The sequence below is a fragment of the Lynx rufus genome, unplaced genomic scaffold, assembly GCF_022079265.1.
Source record: "Lynx rufus isolate CCGP_SWC_20201006 ecotype Redwood Valley unplaced genomic scaffold, mLynRuf1.p SCAF_4, whole genome shotgun sequence".
In the NCBI taxonomy this organism is placed as follows: domain Eukaryota; kingdom Metazoa; phylum Chordata; class Mammalia; order Carnivora; family Felidae; genus Lynx; species Lynx rufus.
The window spans coordinates 22772066-22788143 of record NW_025814856.1 but is presented as its reverse complement, the minus strand read 5'-3'; the positions used below and the strand labels follow the sequence as shown (position 1 = coordinate 22788143).

At 40.0% G+C, this 16078-nt stretch overlaps 1 protein-coding gene across 1 annotated transcript in view; it reads right to left on the bottom strand.

Annotated features, from left to right (window-relative positions):
* CACNA2D3 (calcium voltage-gated channel auxiliary subunit alpha2delta 3) overlaps nt 1-16078 on the bottom strand; it is an 857341-nt gene that overhangs the window by 39686 nt on the left and 801577 nt on the right. Inside the window, exon 35 of the mRNA XM_047096680.1 lies at nt 10427-10538. Within this exon, the coding sequence (XP_046952636.1) occupies nt 10427-10538 (112 nt within the window). The remainder of the gene's footprint in view (nt 1-10426; nt 10539-16078) is intronic.

Sequence of the window (16078 nt, the reverse complement as noted above, 5' to 3'; positions counted from 1 at the left end):
TGGGCTGAGTTGTTTTCGATTGCTGTTTGAATAACAGATTAATTTAATAATCAGTGGGATATTGAATGACGAAAATTATTGGTTAACGCAGCCAAACCACCAACCCTAATGACATTCTTATGTAAATTCTTATTTTCTTTTAGGCTCCTGCATTCTTAATAAACCCTATATTTTTGAAAATCCCTTTTTAAACATTGCATACTGTCCTTCTGTTATACTATAGCTGTCTATGGCATTGACGGCTAGATGTCCACTTCTAGAGTTGCCAATTTGAAGGTTTCTATGTAGAGCAACTGAGTCACCTCTTGATGTATTTTCCATATAAAACCATCGAGTGATTCTGGAAACAGGCACAAAAACAGAGTTAGGAGCAGTCGGTCTTCAAAGATTACCGGAGACCAGAAAGACTTGGACGATACAGCCAGAACCACCTGACATGGTTTCCTGAGTTCTAGCAACATGTTTAAGCAGCAAGGACATCTGATTGCTTCTAAGAGATGGGCAGATTGTTGGTGACAGTCCACAGCAACATGCAGCATGAGGCATGTTCCCGTGGGAAGCGCGCAGTTCCCTGGGATCGCTACTCTATGGTTTGCCATTGCTTGTGGAGGAAAGTAATCGCTGCCTTGAGAAGGGTTTGTAAAGGACACAGTTTTGTATGTTCCATTGCGGGAGGCGAGATGTTTTTCTTTGAAAAAGATCTTAGTGCGTAATTTCTGAAATGCTATAATTTTCACCAAACTCCGTTTCCAACTCACTCCTGGCCAAAGGCTGCAGAATTGTGTTATTTTTGAATGTCACTGCCCCTGACCTGAAGTTACCTACAAAGTTGGTCAAGAATTAGTAATTGTCTTAGAGATCCAGTCCTGTAGAATCTCACTCTTTCCAGGCAGAGGTTGACAAATTTCTACAGGAATTAGATGTAAAGCAGACGTGTGAATTCAGCTTCCTGGTTGACAGCAAACGTGTAGGCCATTGTCCTGAAATATCTACCAGCCGTCAACAAGGGAAAGATGACAAAATAACATTATTTTTCTCCTTAACATATTTCATTCCAAGAAGACGAAGATAATTTAAAATGTAAGTTGTTATCGTCATATGTACTTTGAGAAATACTCAGATATATCTTCTAACAAATTTCCTGTCATAAGATGGGGAAAGGAAAGAGGGAAAGGGATATGCAAAAGATAATAAAAGACTCGGTCCTTCAAGACCATCTGAGACTATTGTCATGAGCCTGTTTTGTATGATATGAGAGTTATAGGATGATTTTTGGATTAGAAAAAAAATAGTCACAGACTGGTTTCTCACTCAACTAGTTACCCCAGCTGATCTGTCGATTTCTAGCCCTTAAAAAGAGGAGGAGATGGAGGAGGGGATACAAATGGGTTTTTCGCTCTATCAGGACCAGAGTCGGTATGGGTGTGTGTGCTGTGCAGGGGAATGGTGGGCAGCATGGTCCTTCTGAATCATGACTTCCGCCCAAAGAGATCACCACTGCCACTCTTATTGCTGGCATTTTTCCCATCCCTCCTCACCTTCAGCTCTCTGTTCCAGCTTCCCTGAACTTCTAACAATCTGTGAACAGACTACAATTCCTCTTATCTACACATGGCTCTTCCCTCTGCCTGGATGTTCTTATCTACTGACTCCTTTGTATCCCGGTGGTCTGACAATAAATGCCACTGCTTCTAAGGAAGCCTGTCTTGACCACCCCAAGCCTCCCTTCTGTGCTTCCATGCGACATATACTCAATAATCCTAGCCCTAAGCATGGAGTGTTGACATTGCCTAGTTACCCATCTGTAAACTCCATGAGGGCAGGAATTGTGTGTGCCTCATTTGCTTCTGGTCCCCAACAATGTGGCCCAGTATCTAGGACAGAACCGACAATAAAGAAATGTACGCTGAAGTCCTGGGCTATATTTTTCCCCCCTAAGGCCTTATTTTGTTCTCTAAGCTGATTCCTTAGAAACTCCCTTCAAGGTCATTAATACGTCAGCCCTCCTATCTTATGAACTGACTGCCATCTCCCAAGTTAGACGTGAGAAACAAGTAAAAGCAATCACTGACATTAGAATTCAAGACAGTGGTTGTCATATGGTAAAAAGGAGGCTGCACCCAGCAGGGGCAGGAAGGGGTCCTCCAAGGGGCTTGCAATGTTCATTCACTTCTCAGCCTGAGTGCTGTTTAAGTTAATTAATCTGGTTTGTGCACTTTTCTGTATGTGCTACACATCAATAAAAAGTTTACTAAAAAAGAAAGGGAAAGCACAAGTCCCCATTCTGGTCCCTCAGAGAGAGAGAGAGAGAGAGAGAGAGAGAGAGAGAGAGAGAGAGAGAGAGAGAGAGAGAGAGATCTTTCTTAAGCAGGCTTCATGCCCAGCACAGAGCCCAAGACAGCGTTTGAACTCACCACCCTGGATCAAGACCTGAGCCAAAACCAAGAGTCAGATGCTTAACAGACTGAGCCACCCAGGTGCCCCTACTTTAATCTTAATCAAACTGCATTTGTATTTTTGGCTTTTAATTACAAGTCAATAAGGAAAAACATTGCTTGCCTTAGCAATCATCTATATTGGTTCTATTTGTTTTCTCATTTAGAATGGAAATGAGAAACCTAAGTTAGTGCACTAAATCTGATTGCCTATCATGCACTAAGAGATGCTGGCCGCCAACTGAATCTGGAGTTAACAACTACTAAGAATATAATATCCCTCTGGTCAAAAAGGTTTGTAGTCATTATAAAGCCAGTAGAGTCTACTTCACAGAGCCACAGTGCCATGACTTGTCAATAATCCTTACTTAAGTCATACATGAACTTTGGCCCTCAGAGGTATATATATGTTGTACCTTTTTCTACAGGAATTCTACAGTAGTGAAGTGATGTTAGACTATAAAAAGGAAACCCCACATTTTAACAGAATAGCTAACGGGGGTTAAAATCTTTGCATACAGTTAGTATAGCATTATGCTAGTATTAAATGTGGCCGTTTATTAAATTTTTTTTTTATCAACGTTTATTTATTTTTGGGACAGAGAGAGACAGAGCATGAACGGGCGAGGGGCAGAGAGAGAGGGAGACACAGAATCAGAAACAGGCTCCAGGCTCCGAGCCATCAGCCCAGAGCCCGACGCGGGGCTCGAACTCACGGACCGCGAGATCGTGACCTGGCTGAAGTCGGACGCTTAACCGACTGCGCCACCCAGGCGCCCCAAAATGTGGCCGTTTATTGAGAACTTACTCTGTCCCAGGCACCATGCTAAATTTACAACATAAATTTTCTCACTTAATTCTTTAAAAAAAATGTTTTTGTAATATTTATTCTTTCTTGAGAGACAGAGACAGAGCGTGACTAGGGAAGGAGCAGACAGAGAAGGAGACACAGAATTGGAAACAGGGTCCAGGCTCAGAGCTGTCAGCATAGAGCCCGACGCAGGGCTCAAACTCACTGACTGTGAGATCATGACCTGAGCCGAAGTCAGATGCTCAAATTACTAAGCCACCAAGGTGCCTCTTCCCACTTAATTCTTATAAGGCTATGATATGCTTACTATTACTATCCCCCAAATTACCCAGGAAGAAGCTGAGTTTCAGAGAGTTTAGGTTTTTGCTCAAGGTCACACAGCTAGTGATTATGGGAGTTAGGACTAACACTCTGAGCTCCCTGATTCCACAGCTCCTGTGCTAAACTGCTATACGTCCAGGGTTTCTTGTGGTGGCTCCAGAAAGTCCTCAGTCCGAACAGTGAACTGGAACATGGTGGATTAAGCCAATATGGAAGCCATTCTCTTTTAAACACAGAGACATGCTGTATGCAACAGTTAAACAATACAAGCATGTTTAAATACAAAAGAATTTACAAGACAAGATACCAAAGGCCAACTTGTACATTTGTAACTAAGTATAAAAAAGCTGATAATCTGGTACTTCTGAGGTCTGAACAGGAAAAACAATATTAGCATGAGAAATCAAACTTTAAGCCGAAACTACATGCTGCCTAGGAAAAATATTTACTGTAATTATATGATGCAGAAACTCCTAAACACAAAAACTTACGTAACGAGAATTCACAGGCAGTCAATACTAACAGGATGCGTGATTAAAGTCCAACTGTAAATCTACTGTGAAGGGAGACTCGAGCTCTATTCTGTTCCCACAAAAATAATAATTAATAGTAAAAATCAGTCCATGGTCAAAGATGACAGAATACATGAGCAAATTTTCTACCAGGAAAGAAAGAAGACACAAGTGACAAGGAAATTGGTGCCCTGCCCCCAACACCAAATTTAAAGTGCAAAAACAAACTTAAAAAGTCTTTATAATTAGGTACAGAAAATTCAAGAATAAGACTCTTAAGTCTTATTAAAAATACACAGATATTTTAAAGTTCACTTTCTTAGTGACTTTAAAGCATGTGAGAATACACAGATTTTTAAAAGAAACAAAACATCGAGAAATAAGGAGAAAGACATCCACATCAAAAACTCAATGGACTAAGCAGTGGACTAGACACAATCAGAAGGAAATCAGTGAACTGAAGTTTAAGGAAATTACTCAGAATAAAGTATTTAAGCACACAGAAGTAAATTTCTATCTAGACACATGGTGGTGAAACTTCGGAATATCAAAGAGAAGCCCTTTAAAAGCCCTCTGAGGGGGGAACACCAGAACACCTATAGAGGTGCAAAGCTAACACTCAGGACACAATGGAACAGTATCTTTAAAATATTTCAATTTAGATAGCATGGAGTTAAATGATCACTGCAGAATATATAGCACATAAAGCATTTCAGACAAAGAATGAGATAATTTAGCACTCCTAGATCATTCCTGAAAAGAATGTCTAAAGCAGTGTAAAACAAGAAGCTATGGTTTTTAAAAAATAGGCAGTAAACAAATTGGTAAACATCTCATTTACTACAGGCAATAATAACAACATATTTGGTGGGTTAAAAACACAACATAGTTAAAATGTTAGGAAATATCACAAAAAAGGGATGGGAGTTAATCCAAGTTAGAGATTTAAGAGTTTTTTCTGGAGGAGGGAAGAGATCCTGAAATATGTACCAAGGTTATGGATAAATATCACAAGAAAAGAGTGTGTAACTTACACGCCAGTAAGGGAGAAATGGAATAGAGAAAACTCAATAGATCCAAATAAAGGCGAAAGAAGAAAGAGAGAGAAAGAAAAAAGAAAGAAAGATAAAGAAAGAAAGGAAGGAAGAGAAAGAAAGGAGGGAAGAGGAAGAAAGGAAGGAAAGAAGGAATAAAGACAAAGAAAGAAAGACAAAGGAAGGAAGAAAGAAAAGAAAAGAAAGAAAGAAAATGCATGGGGATAGAAAGCCTATAAAATGATCGTAGAAATAAATTCAAACTTAGCAGGAAGTACAATAAATCATAATATTAAATTTCCAATAGTAGAGATAATAAAAAAGCCAAATCCAGCTCTATTCTATTTATAGGACAACATCCTAATGCAAAATGACAAAAAGAAAGAGAGAGAAAGAGAGAGAAAGAAAGAAAGAAAGAAAGGGGGGTGGGAAAGAAGGAAGGGAAGTTGCAAATGGAGGGAAGGGAGAAAACATGCCTAGGAAATATTACCAAACAAAGAAACACTGTACTTGTGCTATCAGCAAACAAAATAGACATTACTTTCCCATAGAGTGGGTGATCACATAGTGATCATAGCAATGATTTACCAGTCTTGAACAGGGATGTCCATGATAATAGCCTCCAAATATAGCCTCCAAATATAAAAAGCAAAGTAAAATGAATGACATGAAGGAGATTAAAAATCCATAAGCCTGGGGAGAGCCTGATATCTAAAACAGAACAACAACAGTTTTGAAGCACAGTTAACACACCTGACCCAATGGATCTATATTAATCCCTGTCCTGAGCTATCAGAGAATGAAACTTGCTTTCAAAAACACGAGGACAAGTGCTAGAAATCAAAGCAAGTCTCTGCACAGACTGAAAACCATGTGTTATACAGACTGCAATGTCATTTAATCAGAGATCAATAAAAAAAAGATAGTTTCAAAACCCATATATTAGGAAATCTTAAAACACTATTTAAAAATTTACAGATCAAAAATATGGTAAATATTAGAAAATTATCCCAGCTGAATAATGAAAGCCCTATATAAATTGAAATGCACAGAGAAATTATACATATATATATATTTATTATATGTATATGAATGGAGCTGCAAAAGCTACACATCAAACACAATATGATAGAAAATAAAAAAAAAAACAAACAGAATAAATCCCAAAAACACAGAAGGATAATAATACAGATAAGAAGCAAATAAATGAAATAGAAAGTCAAAGAAACAACAGAGAAAATCTAACAAGCTAGATGATAGTTCTTTGAAAAGAGAAAAAAAGCAAACATCTCTATTAGTAAGAAGAGGGAGGGAGCAAAGGAAGGAAGAAATGATGCAGGAGGGAGTTAGGGAGGGAGACAGAGGGAGAGGGTGGAAGAAAGAGAGAGGAAGAGGGAGCTAGAAAGGGAAGGAGAGGGAGGGAAAGTGAAAGAGAAAGAGGGAGAGGGAGGGAGGTGGATGGAGAGAGGGGAAAGGAGGGGAAGAGGAAAGGAGGGGGGAAAGGAGGGGGTGTTGAGAAGAGGAGCTGTTGGGGGGGTATAAGAAAGAAGAGAAGGGAAGGGAGAGAGATTGATTTAAAAGAGGGCAAAATCACAAATACGGCAGCATTTTTAATCAAAAAAGAACACTATTAACAAATGCATGCAATAAACGTGAAGAGTGGTATGAAATAGGCAATTTTCTAAGAAATATAATTACCAAAATTGTTTCAAGAAGAAACAGAAATTCCAAAGAGATAGCTAAGCACTGAAGAAACTAATTCAGTAGTTGAGAATTTACTCACACAGAAAAGCAATCAAAAAACCTATCAGTCGTTCATAGTTTTATGGGTAAATTTTACCAAACCTAAAAGAAGCAGATAATTTAATCTTACACAAAATGTTTAAGATCTGAGTAATTTTGTGACAATAAAATGACCTTAATAGCAAAGCCTAATGACAGTATATGAAAGGAAAAGTATAACCCAATATTCTTTTTGAGCACAGATGCAAAAGATTAATATGACATGAACAAATGGACCTAGCAAGATAGTTTTTGTTTTTGTTTTTTTTTGTAATCATGACCATGAAAGACCACCCTGGGAAAGAAAGCATGTTTTCACACTAGATAAGCCATCTACCATTGAAGATACTACAGGGATGCCTGGGTGGCTCAGTTGGTTAAGCATCAGACTTTTGACTTCTGCTCAGGTCATGATTTCATCATCGTGAGATTGAGCCCCATGTTGGGGTCTACCTGGAATTCTCTCTCTCCCTTTCTTTCTTTCCCTGCTTCACTCATGCTCTCTTTCTCAAAATAAATAAATAAACATAAAAACGATATTTATAGTATATACGATATATTTCACAGTTTAATTTTTTAAAACATTTTTATTATTGTAACTCAACATCTTAAAATTATTTTAGTAATGGATGTAGAAAAATGTTTTGATAAAATTAACATCCATTCTTTTTTTTTTTAATTTATTTATTTTTGAGAGAGAGAGAAACAGAGTATGAGCAGGGGATGTGGGGAGAGAGAGGGAGACACAGAATCTGAAACAGGCTCCAGGCTCTGAGCTGTCAGCACAGAGCCTGATGCAGGGCTCAAACCCACAAACCATGAGATCATGACCTGAGCGGAAGTCAGATGCTTAATCGACTGAGCCACCCAGGTGCCCCAACCTCCATTAAAGTTCCAAACAATAGCAATGAGAGCAACAAACACCCCTGAAGAGGTTTTCTTTAACTTAATAAATGGTTAACTACCAAAAATCTAAAGCAATTCAGGAAATGGATAACCGTTATGGTTGCATAACATTGCAAACATATTTAATGCTCTTGGGCTGTGCACTTAAAAACAGTTACAATGGGGGTGCCTGGCTGGCTCAGTCAGGGGAGCATGGGACTCTTCATCTTAGGCTGGTGAGTTCAATCCCCACATGGCTACAGAGATCACTTAACAAACAAAGAAACTTAAAAAGAAAATCACCATCAAAATCTCTTTAACAGTTACAATGGTAAGTTTAATAGTATCAATATTTTACTACAATCTAGAAAACCCAATAGCATACCATATGATATTACTTACATGTGGAATCCAAAAAATAAATCAACAAAACAAAACAAAACTCATAGATGAAGAGAACAGATTGGTGGTTGCCAGAGGGAAAGGGGGTGGAGGGGGATGAAATGGGTGCAGGGAATCGAGAAGTATGAACTTTCAGCACTAAAAGAAGTAAGTCATGAGGATGTAATGTACATCATGGGGAATACAATCAATGACATTGTATTAACTTTGTAAGGTGACATATGGGGGCTAGCTTTATTGTGGTGACTATTTCATAATGTTTACACATGCTGAATCACTAGGTAGTACACCTGAAACTAATATGATATTGTGAGTTATACCTCAATAAAAAAAAAAAACATAGCAAACATCATAGTTAACATGGAATTATTAGAAGAAATTCCTTTTAATTTTTTTAATGTTTATTTTTATTTTTGACAGAGAGACAGAGCATGAGCGGGGGAGGGGCAGAGAGAGAGGGAGACACAGAATCCGAAGCAGGCTCCAGGCTCTGAGCTGTCAGCACAGAGCCCAACGCAGGGCTCCAATTCACACTGCGAGATCATGACCTGAGCTGAAGTTGGACGCTCAACCGACTGAGCCACCCAGGTGCCCCAAGAAGAAATTCCTTTAATTGAGGAACAAGATACAGTTGTCTACTTTCACTGCTTCTAGTCAACAATCCTAGTTACTTCTAGGCAACAAAACAGTAAGTATGGAGGTTAGAAAGGAACATTTTCACAAATGATGTTAGTGTGTATGAAAAAAAAGTCCAAGAGAAGCCACACACAAACTATTAAATCTAAAAGAGCATTTAGCAAATGGATACAAGGTATTCAACATACAGAAATCAGTGATGTTCTCATATTCTAGCAATTACCAATTAGAAAAGGTAGTTTTAAATGTATGCCATTTCTGCTGGAAGGGAAAACTGTAAGCTTTCAAATTATAAATCTAACATAAAATTATAAAACTGTATTAGAAGACCTGTAACTAAGGAGACATACTTAGTTTATAAATGAAAAGTTCCAAGATTATAAAAGATAGCAATTATCTTCAAATTAATCTATAACTTACAGCAATTTTAATCAAAATCATAGCATAATTCATAGAAATTAACAAGCTGATTACAAAATTAATATGAAAGAGTAAAGAGACAAGAATAGCCAAGACAACTCAGAAGACTATATGGAAAAGGTATTTGTTCTCTTAAATATCAAGTCACACTATAAGCTATAATAATTAAAGAGATATGGTGTTGGCATCATTACTGACAAATCATAAAACCTAGAAACAGATCTGTGTAGAACTAATCCTATGACACAGGTGCCATAATAAATCAATTAGGAAAAAAAAAAAAAAGACCATTCAGTAAGTAGTGCCGGTCAACGGGGCAACTATATTGAAAAAGATGAAATTAGACACTGCCTTATGCCACACACACACAAATAAATTCCAGAGGGATTCAAGTCCTAAATGTGAAAATCAACACCTTGAAGTGTTCAGAATAAAAATACATGAGAACACCATTATGATAGGAGGGCAGTGACTAATTTCTTAAGGCACAAAACACACAGATCACAGAACAGAAGAATAAATTAGACATGAAAATAAAAGTAAAAGAAAATGTCTATGCATCTAAAGACATTATAAAAAGTGAAGAGTCAGATGAAGGAAAAGGAAAACACACATATAAAGCATACAACTGCAAAGAAATCGTATCCAAAACATATGACACCCAAATCAGTAAGAAAAGATTCACCACCCAATAGACAACTGCCGACAGGAATGAAGGGGTAAGAAACTCAGATGATCAATAAAACCATTAAAAAAGGCCCAAACTCAGTAGCAATCAGGGAAATGCCTAGTAAGCTACCAAATTTCATTCCCCATACATCAGATTCTGGTGAATCCTGAAGATTTCGTGCCTTCAGTAAAGACATCTAAGGATCTTTTTCCAATAGACAGCCGAAATGGACAAATGTCAACTGGGGAAACACCATCAGGACTTTTTCCAACCAATGACAAACCTGACTAAAAGTCGTATATATTCTAGGATGCATTCGCAAGCACTCTGAATGCTTACCAGATTCTAAATGATCTCTCTAACAAAGCCAAATGATGTTTCCTCCAAGCTGGTGGAAACGCTTCCTCACACAAGAGGGCAGCCATGTTTCCATCTCTCGCTGTGATCCTGACCACGCCATTCACACTGGCCCATCTGGGAGAGCTCTACACTGAGCAGAAAGGAGGCGGGAGGCTTACTTAGAGCAGTCTTCACAAGCAATGTTCCCTGAGGTTTCCTTGATGGTGCGCTCAGAGACAAATGCTGGATACTCTGTATCACAAGGTTCCAGGGTCTGCTTCAATTTCTGGGCTGCAGGGATAGGGGGAAAAAGAAAAAGATGAAGAACACAGGCACAGGCTTTATTGTGACTGGCAGCCTACAGTAACTCAGAACACAGTTCCGCTTCTGCTGCGCTGTGATTTTTCTAGGCACGGCATAATGCATTATTTTCTAATTAGTCAAGTGATTTCATCTGCCAAGCAACTCTATAAGCTGTAATTCCTCAAGCAGTGTGTTGGCTTCATCCACTATCATTTATGCATCACTAGAATACTTTCTGGGACAACATCAGTCAACGGGTCTCTGCCTTCAGACGTACTTGAACTTAGCAACAACACATATGTATATCTGAATAAATGTATAAAATACAAGTTACACCATATTATTCAGGGTGAGACAAAGGTCATGATGCAATTGTGTGGTTTTATTACAGAAACAAAATTGAAACATGGAATAGTAAAATACGTAATGTCTTTGAACCACAGCCATGAACCTAATCCTACTATTATGAAGTTCCTTGTCCAGTAATATAGCACTAGATAAGCCTGGTACATAGATGAGCACACAGTAGGCACTTGGTAAAGTCTCCGTGGTTGGTAAAATAATAAACAAGTTATGTCCAGTGGGCACGTTCCAAAACCTCTTTAAGTTTCCTTTTTTTTTTTTCAATGTGCAAATTGGGGATAATATAGTTTCTCTATCAGTGAGTGATGTGAGAAGTACATGAAACAATATATGTTGAGTACTTAGTACAGTACCTGGAACATAATGGGTGCTGAGTAAGTATCAGTGAATGATAATAAATAGTAACAACAGTAATAGTAATAAGAATAACACTAGCATTCTAGTGAAGCCATTGTAACATTAAAATGATAAGGATGCTAGATACTAGAACATAGCAGTTAAGGTGAAGACTCTGAAGTCAGAGGAGTTTGGAGTACAAATGCCTGCTCCAATGCTCCCAGCTAATCCTCCGTATCCTCATCTATAAAATGGAAATGCTGATAGTACAGGTTCTTGTCACTCATTAACATCTTACCAGTAGAATGCTCCAATAACCAATAGTTTGGAAACCAAAAGTTTCCAATAACCAAACTTTGTGCACAGTTTTTGGCTGATGTCTATACAGAAATATAAACACATATTTATAAATATCTAGAATATATAATTTATGTTTTCAACTCCAAAACTCAATAAGATTTTAACAAAATGATGTGTTGACAAAGTCTCAAGTTGTATTCCAACGACGGTTGGATGTCAGAAGCACGGGTACATGTTTTGTGGAGTGTCTATGTGGAGGCAGCTGGCACTAAGCAAGGCATCAAAGGATTACTAAATGCTAAATGAGCATTTGGTAACCACTAGCTATTTGTTGGGTGACCAGGAAGCCGTATTCCAGGCATGTATATCCTAACGTGATTCTTTTTCTTATATAGGCTTTTCATTGAGCTTTAATTATTTTGAGGAAATTGACTGGGGGCTTGGGGTTGAAGCATAATGCATTGTAATTTTTCTTTTTTTTTCTTTAATTTTTTTAAATGTTTATTTATTTTTGAGAGAGACGGGCAGAGAGGCAGAGCGCGAGCAGGGGAGGGGCAGAGAGAGAGGGAGACACAGAATCTCAACCAGGCTCCAGGCTCTGAGCTGTCAGCACAGAGCCTGACATGGGGCTCGAATTCACGGACTGTGAGATCATGACCTGAGTCAAAGTCGGACGTTTAACCGACTAAGCCACCCAGGCACCCGTAATTTTTCTCATCTAAAACAAAACGAAGTAGATTAAATCAGCTTGTTTATGTAAAATATGTAATTTCTAGAAACTGGTCACTGATATGAAGACAAAATGCCCATTTAACTCACTGACTTGTTCTGAGTAATAATCCGACTGTAAAGCAGGTACAGCTCTCAACCGAGGGATACACGTACACACTTCCACAAATATGCACGCACATACACACACACACAGCCTTCACGAAATGCTGGCTGCTAGAGAGTGTTCCTATCTACATACCAGGAGTTGGACTAATTACATAGTAACTAAGGGCACAAATCAAGGGTCGTGAATCTTGCCACTGCTGTGTGACATCAGGTGAGTTTAATCTCTATACCTTAGCGTTCTCATCTGTAAAATGGGAATAAGAACACCAACCTCGTGTGGTTGTTTGGGGATCAGATGAATTAATACATGGGAAGTGGCTGGCACAAGGTGAGGCCTATTTAAGTGAACGTGCTGACTGCCACAGGACAGCATGTTATTAGATGGAATCCTCAGAAACTGATGGCCTTTTTGAACCATTGCTTTTTGGTTAGAAAGGGCTGATGGCTACCTTCCCGATGTCTGGCTCCACTGCCAGTACAGCACTGGCAAGTGTCATGCTCCCAAAGGCGGAGGTCCGTCCCCTGTGCCCTGCGGTGCTAGCTGATAGCAAGTGTCATCACGTGCTTGCTGGATAAATGAGTAATTCTCCTAAATGGTGCTTTTCAGGCAATCAGACAAAGGAGATGTAAGCGTCTCAGGCCCGCATGACAAACTGCCTGCCTTCAGGTGGGAAGGCAAGGTCAGTTTAGGTGGCCAGTGCCCAACAGCAACAACACAGAGAGGCACCTGGTGGGAACGTCATTCACTTCCAAGTTCCCCTTCAGTGCCTCTGATTTCCTCAGGGGAACATCTTTGACGGTAGGGAGGTTTCCCCACCTTCCTCTCATTTTCATTTTCTTTCATTTGCTCTCCCCCCCCCTTTTTTTTTTTTAACCTAGGAAGGCCACACATAAAGCACAGAGATATGGCTACACTTTCCTGACGCTTTTTATTTTCACGATTCTTATGTTTACGATTGATTCCTTTGTATAGCAAAGGATAGTGACTTTTGATTTGGGGAAACTTCCTTTTAATGCTTAAATTGTTTGAATTTCAAAAGGTAAGACCATTAAAACGAAAGAAAGTAAAAAAAAGAAAACAGCACAGATGATAAGAGGCGATAGCACCCATATGCAGATGGCATACGATCACTGAATGACGGTAACGGCCACGTTTATTAAGAAAGTACTCCATGCCAGATGCTGTTCTGCTTTACATGTTTTAATCTATTTAACAGTAAAACATGACAAAAAAAAATAAACTATAAGGTAGGAACAATTGTTTTCTCTGTTTTGCAGATTAGTGAAAGGAGGAGAGAATTGCATAAATCGCCCCAATTCATCCAGTGAGTGTGTGAGTGGGTGAGCCAAAATTTGAACTTGGGCTGTCTGCCTCCAGCACACATATATTTAACTGCTCTGTGAAGTTTGGCCAATGAAAGAAAGGAAGAAGGTCTGTGGGGCGGGCTGAGGTGGGCAGCACACATGATTTAACTAAGCCCAATAATTGCACCATCTCTAATTGTAATTGTCTGGGCCCAGTTACAATGGAATGAGTCCAGCGCTCTCAATGGTGAGGCTCATTTGGCTCTGATCCTTCCTGGAGATGAAATTCTTGTTCCCTTGACAATTGTAGGGCACCCATACTGATGTGGCCACAAACTGTTGAATCCATGTGCAACACAACTACAGACTGGCTGGAAGTTGCTTGATGTGCTTTTGGGAAATGTGCGAATGATCATATAAAACCATGGCCATATTTAATCTAAATAAGATGGTTTACTACGAAGACCTTCCTTTGTCTGGAGTGTTATGGACACCACATATATTTGCCAGTCACTACCATTTATCTATGGAATTTCGAACCAATAGCTAAGGCTGCCAGTAATCTAACGGGCGCTGTTTTAGCCATTAGGCATTTAAAACTCATTAGCTTACAAAGGCAAAGGTAGAAGCAGTCATGAAGCTCAGCTAGACTGATTCCTTATTTTGCAGAAAACCGGGGTTCAGAGAGCAGACATAGCTTGCCTTGAGCCCCACAGAAAGTGACTCACCATGACCATCATTTACTTAAACACTAAACACCGCCAGCAATGGGGCACCTGGGTGGCTCAGTTAAGCGTCCGACTTCAGCTCAGGTCATGATCTCAAGGTTCATGAGTTTGAGCCCCGCGTCGGGCTCTGTGCTGACAGCTCGGAGCCTGGAGCTTGCTTCAGATTCTGTGTCTCCCTCTCTCTCTGTTCCTCCCCCGTTTGTACTCTCTCTCTCTCTCTCAAAAACAAATAAACATTAAAAAATTTAAAAAAAAACCACCACCAGCACGTTCACAGCCAATACTCAGTAAGCACTTGCTACACCCCAAACACCATGCTGGGCCCCTCGCGTGGAATTGGTCCTCACCACCAATGCGGAAGGTCTGGGGCTCTCCTGTTCTACAAAATGAAGAAACTATAGTCCAGAGAAATAAAGTCACACCGCCGTGAGTCAGGGAGCCCAGATCTGTTTCTGCATGGTCACGGCCGGGAGCGTCCCTTCCGTGCTGTCACACCGCTCGACGTCCCATCCGGCCAGGACCGGCTGGCTCCAGCTGGAGCCATGACCTACCACTCACTCACAATGCAGCACCCAATGGAGCATCCACACAATTGAATTTCTTTAATTTTCCCTTAGCAACAAATGTCCCTGATGAGAATAACTGACTTGGGTTCACAGTAATTATGGACAGACAACTGGGAATGAATAGAGTTGCCATTTGAAAAGCTCTCCTCGTCTTTTGTCTCTGTGAATGCACCCCCATTCACACTCGGTGCCAGCAAGCTCCATTCTCTCTGTGCAACTTCGCCAAAATGATACCTTTGTGATAATCAAGCAGAAATGGGCTTCCACAGTCCCCTTCATTAAGGAAATGAAGCAGATAAACAGTGTAATTATGGATTCCATTTTTAGCTAAACAAAGATGTATGTCTCAGCACAGGGTCTTTGTCTAGTGAGGGAGTGGTAAATTTAGAATGAAGAAACCTTGCAAGTCAGTATTTCTGTGAAGCTTGAAACTTTTCTCTCCTTATGCTGGGTCTCACATTTACATTTATACTTGACAAAGATCTCCAGCAGCCCTGAGGACGAGTTCATTCACCCGCTTTGATTCCATTTCTTCATCTATAAAATGGAAAACGTCAGCCACGTCCAGCAGAGGGCTATAGGTCCGGACGAGACAGTTCATGGGCTTCACACGGGGGTTCAAGGAAGGCGGGCTGCCTTGCTCGCTGCCACCTAGCTGAGCCCTTGGTTTAGGTCTGAGCCCTCCGTGACCCAGTAGCTGTCTGACTGAGGGAGCTCAGGAAGGTTTAGTGACAAATTCCAGAGGTCCCCACCGCTCAGGAATGCTGAAGGGGTCTGAAGATCATCTAGTGCCAGGACTCTGGAGATGGAAAAGCACTACACTGTACATGGGCCCACCGTGTGGTGACGATAGAATCACGTGGCAAGGTCTTTCCAATATCTGGGGGAAGGTCTCACGGTGCAGCACAGGGTGACATGACTTGGAAATACCTATGAAAGAACTTGTAGAAAAGCTTCTAAAACAGAAAATGGAGAACTGAGGCATCACATTAGTCCTGTTTGCTAACATTTTGCCCACTGTTGGTCCTGGTACAGGGGGAGCAGGGGAGAGGGGGTGTGGAATTTCAGAATGGGAAACTGCATACATTTCTGT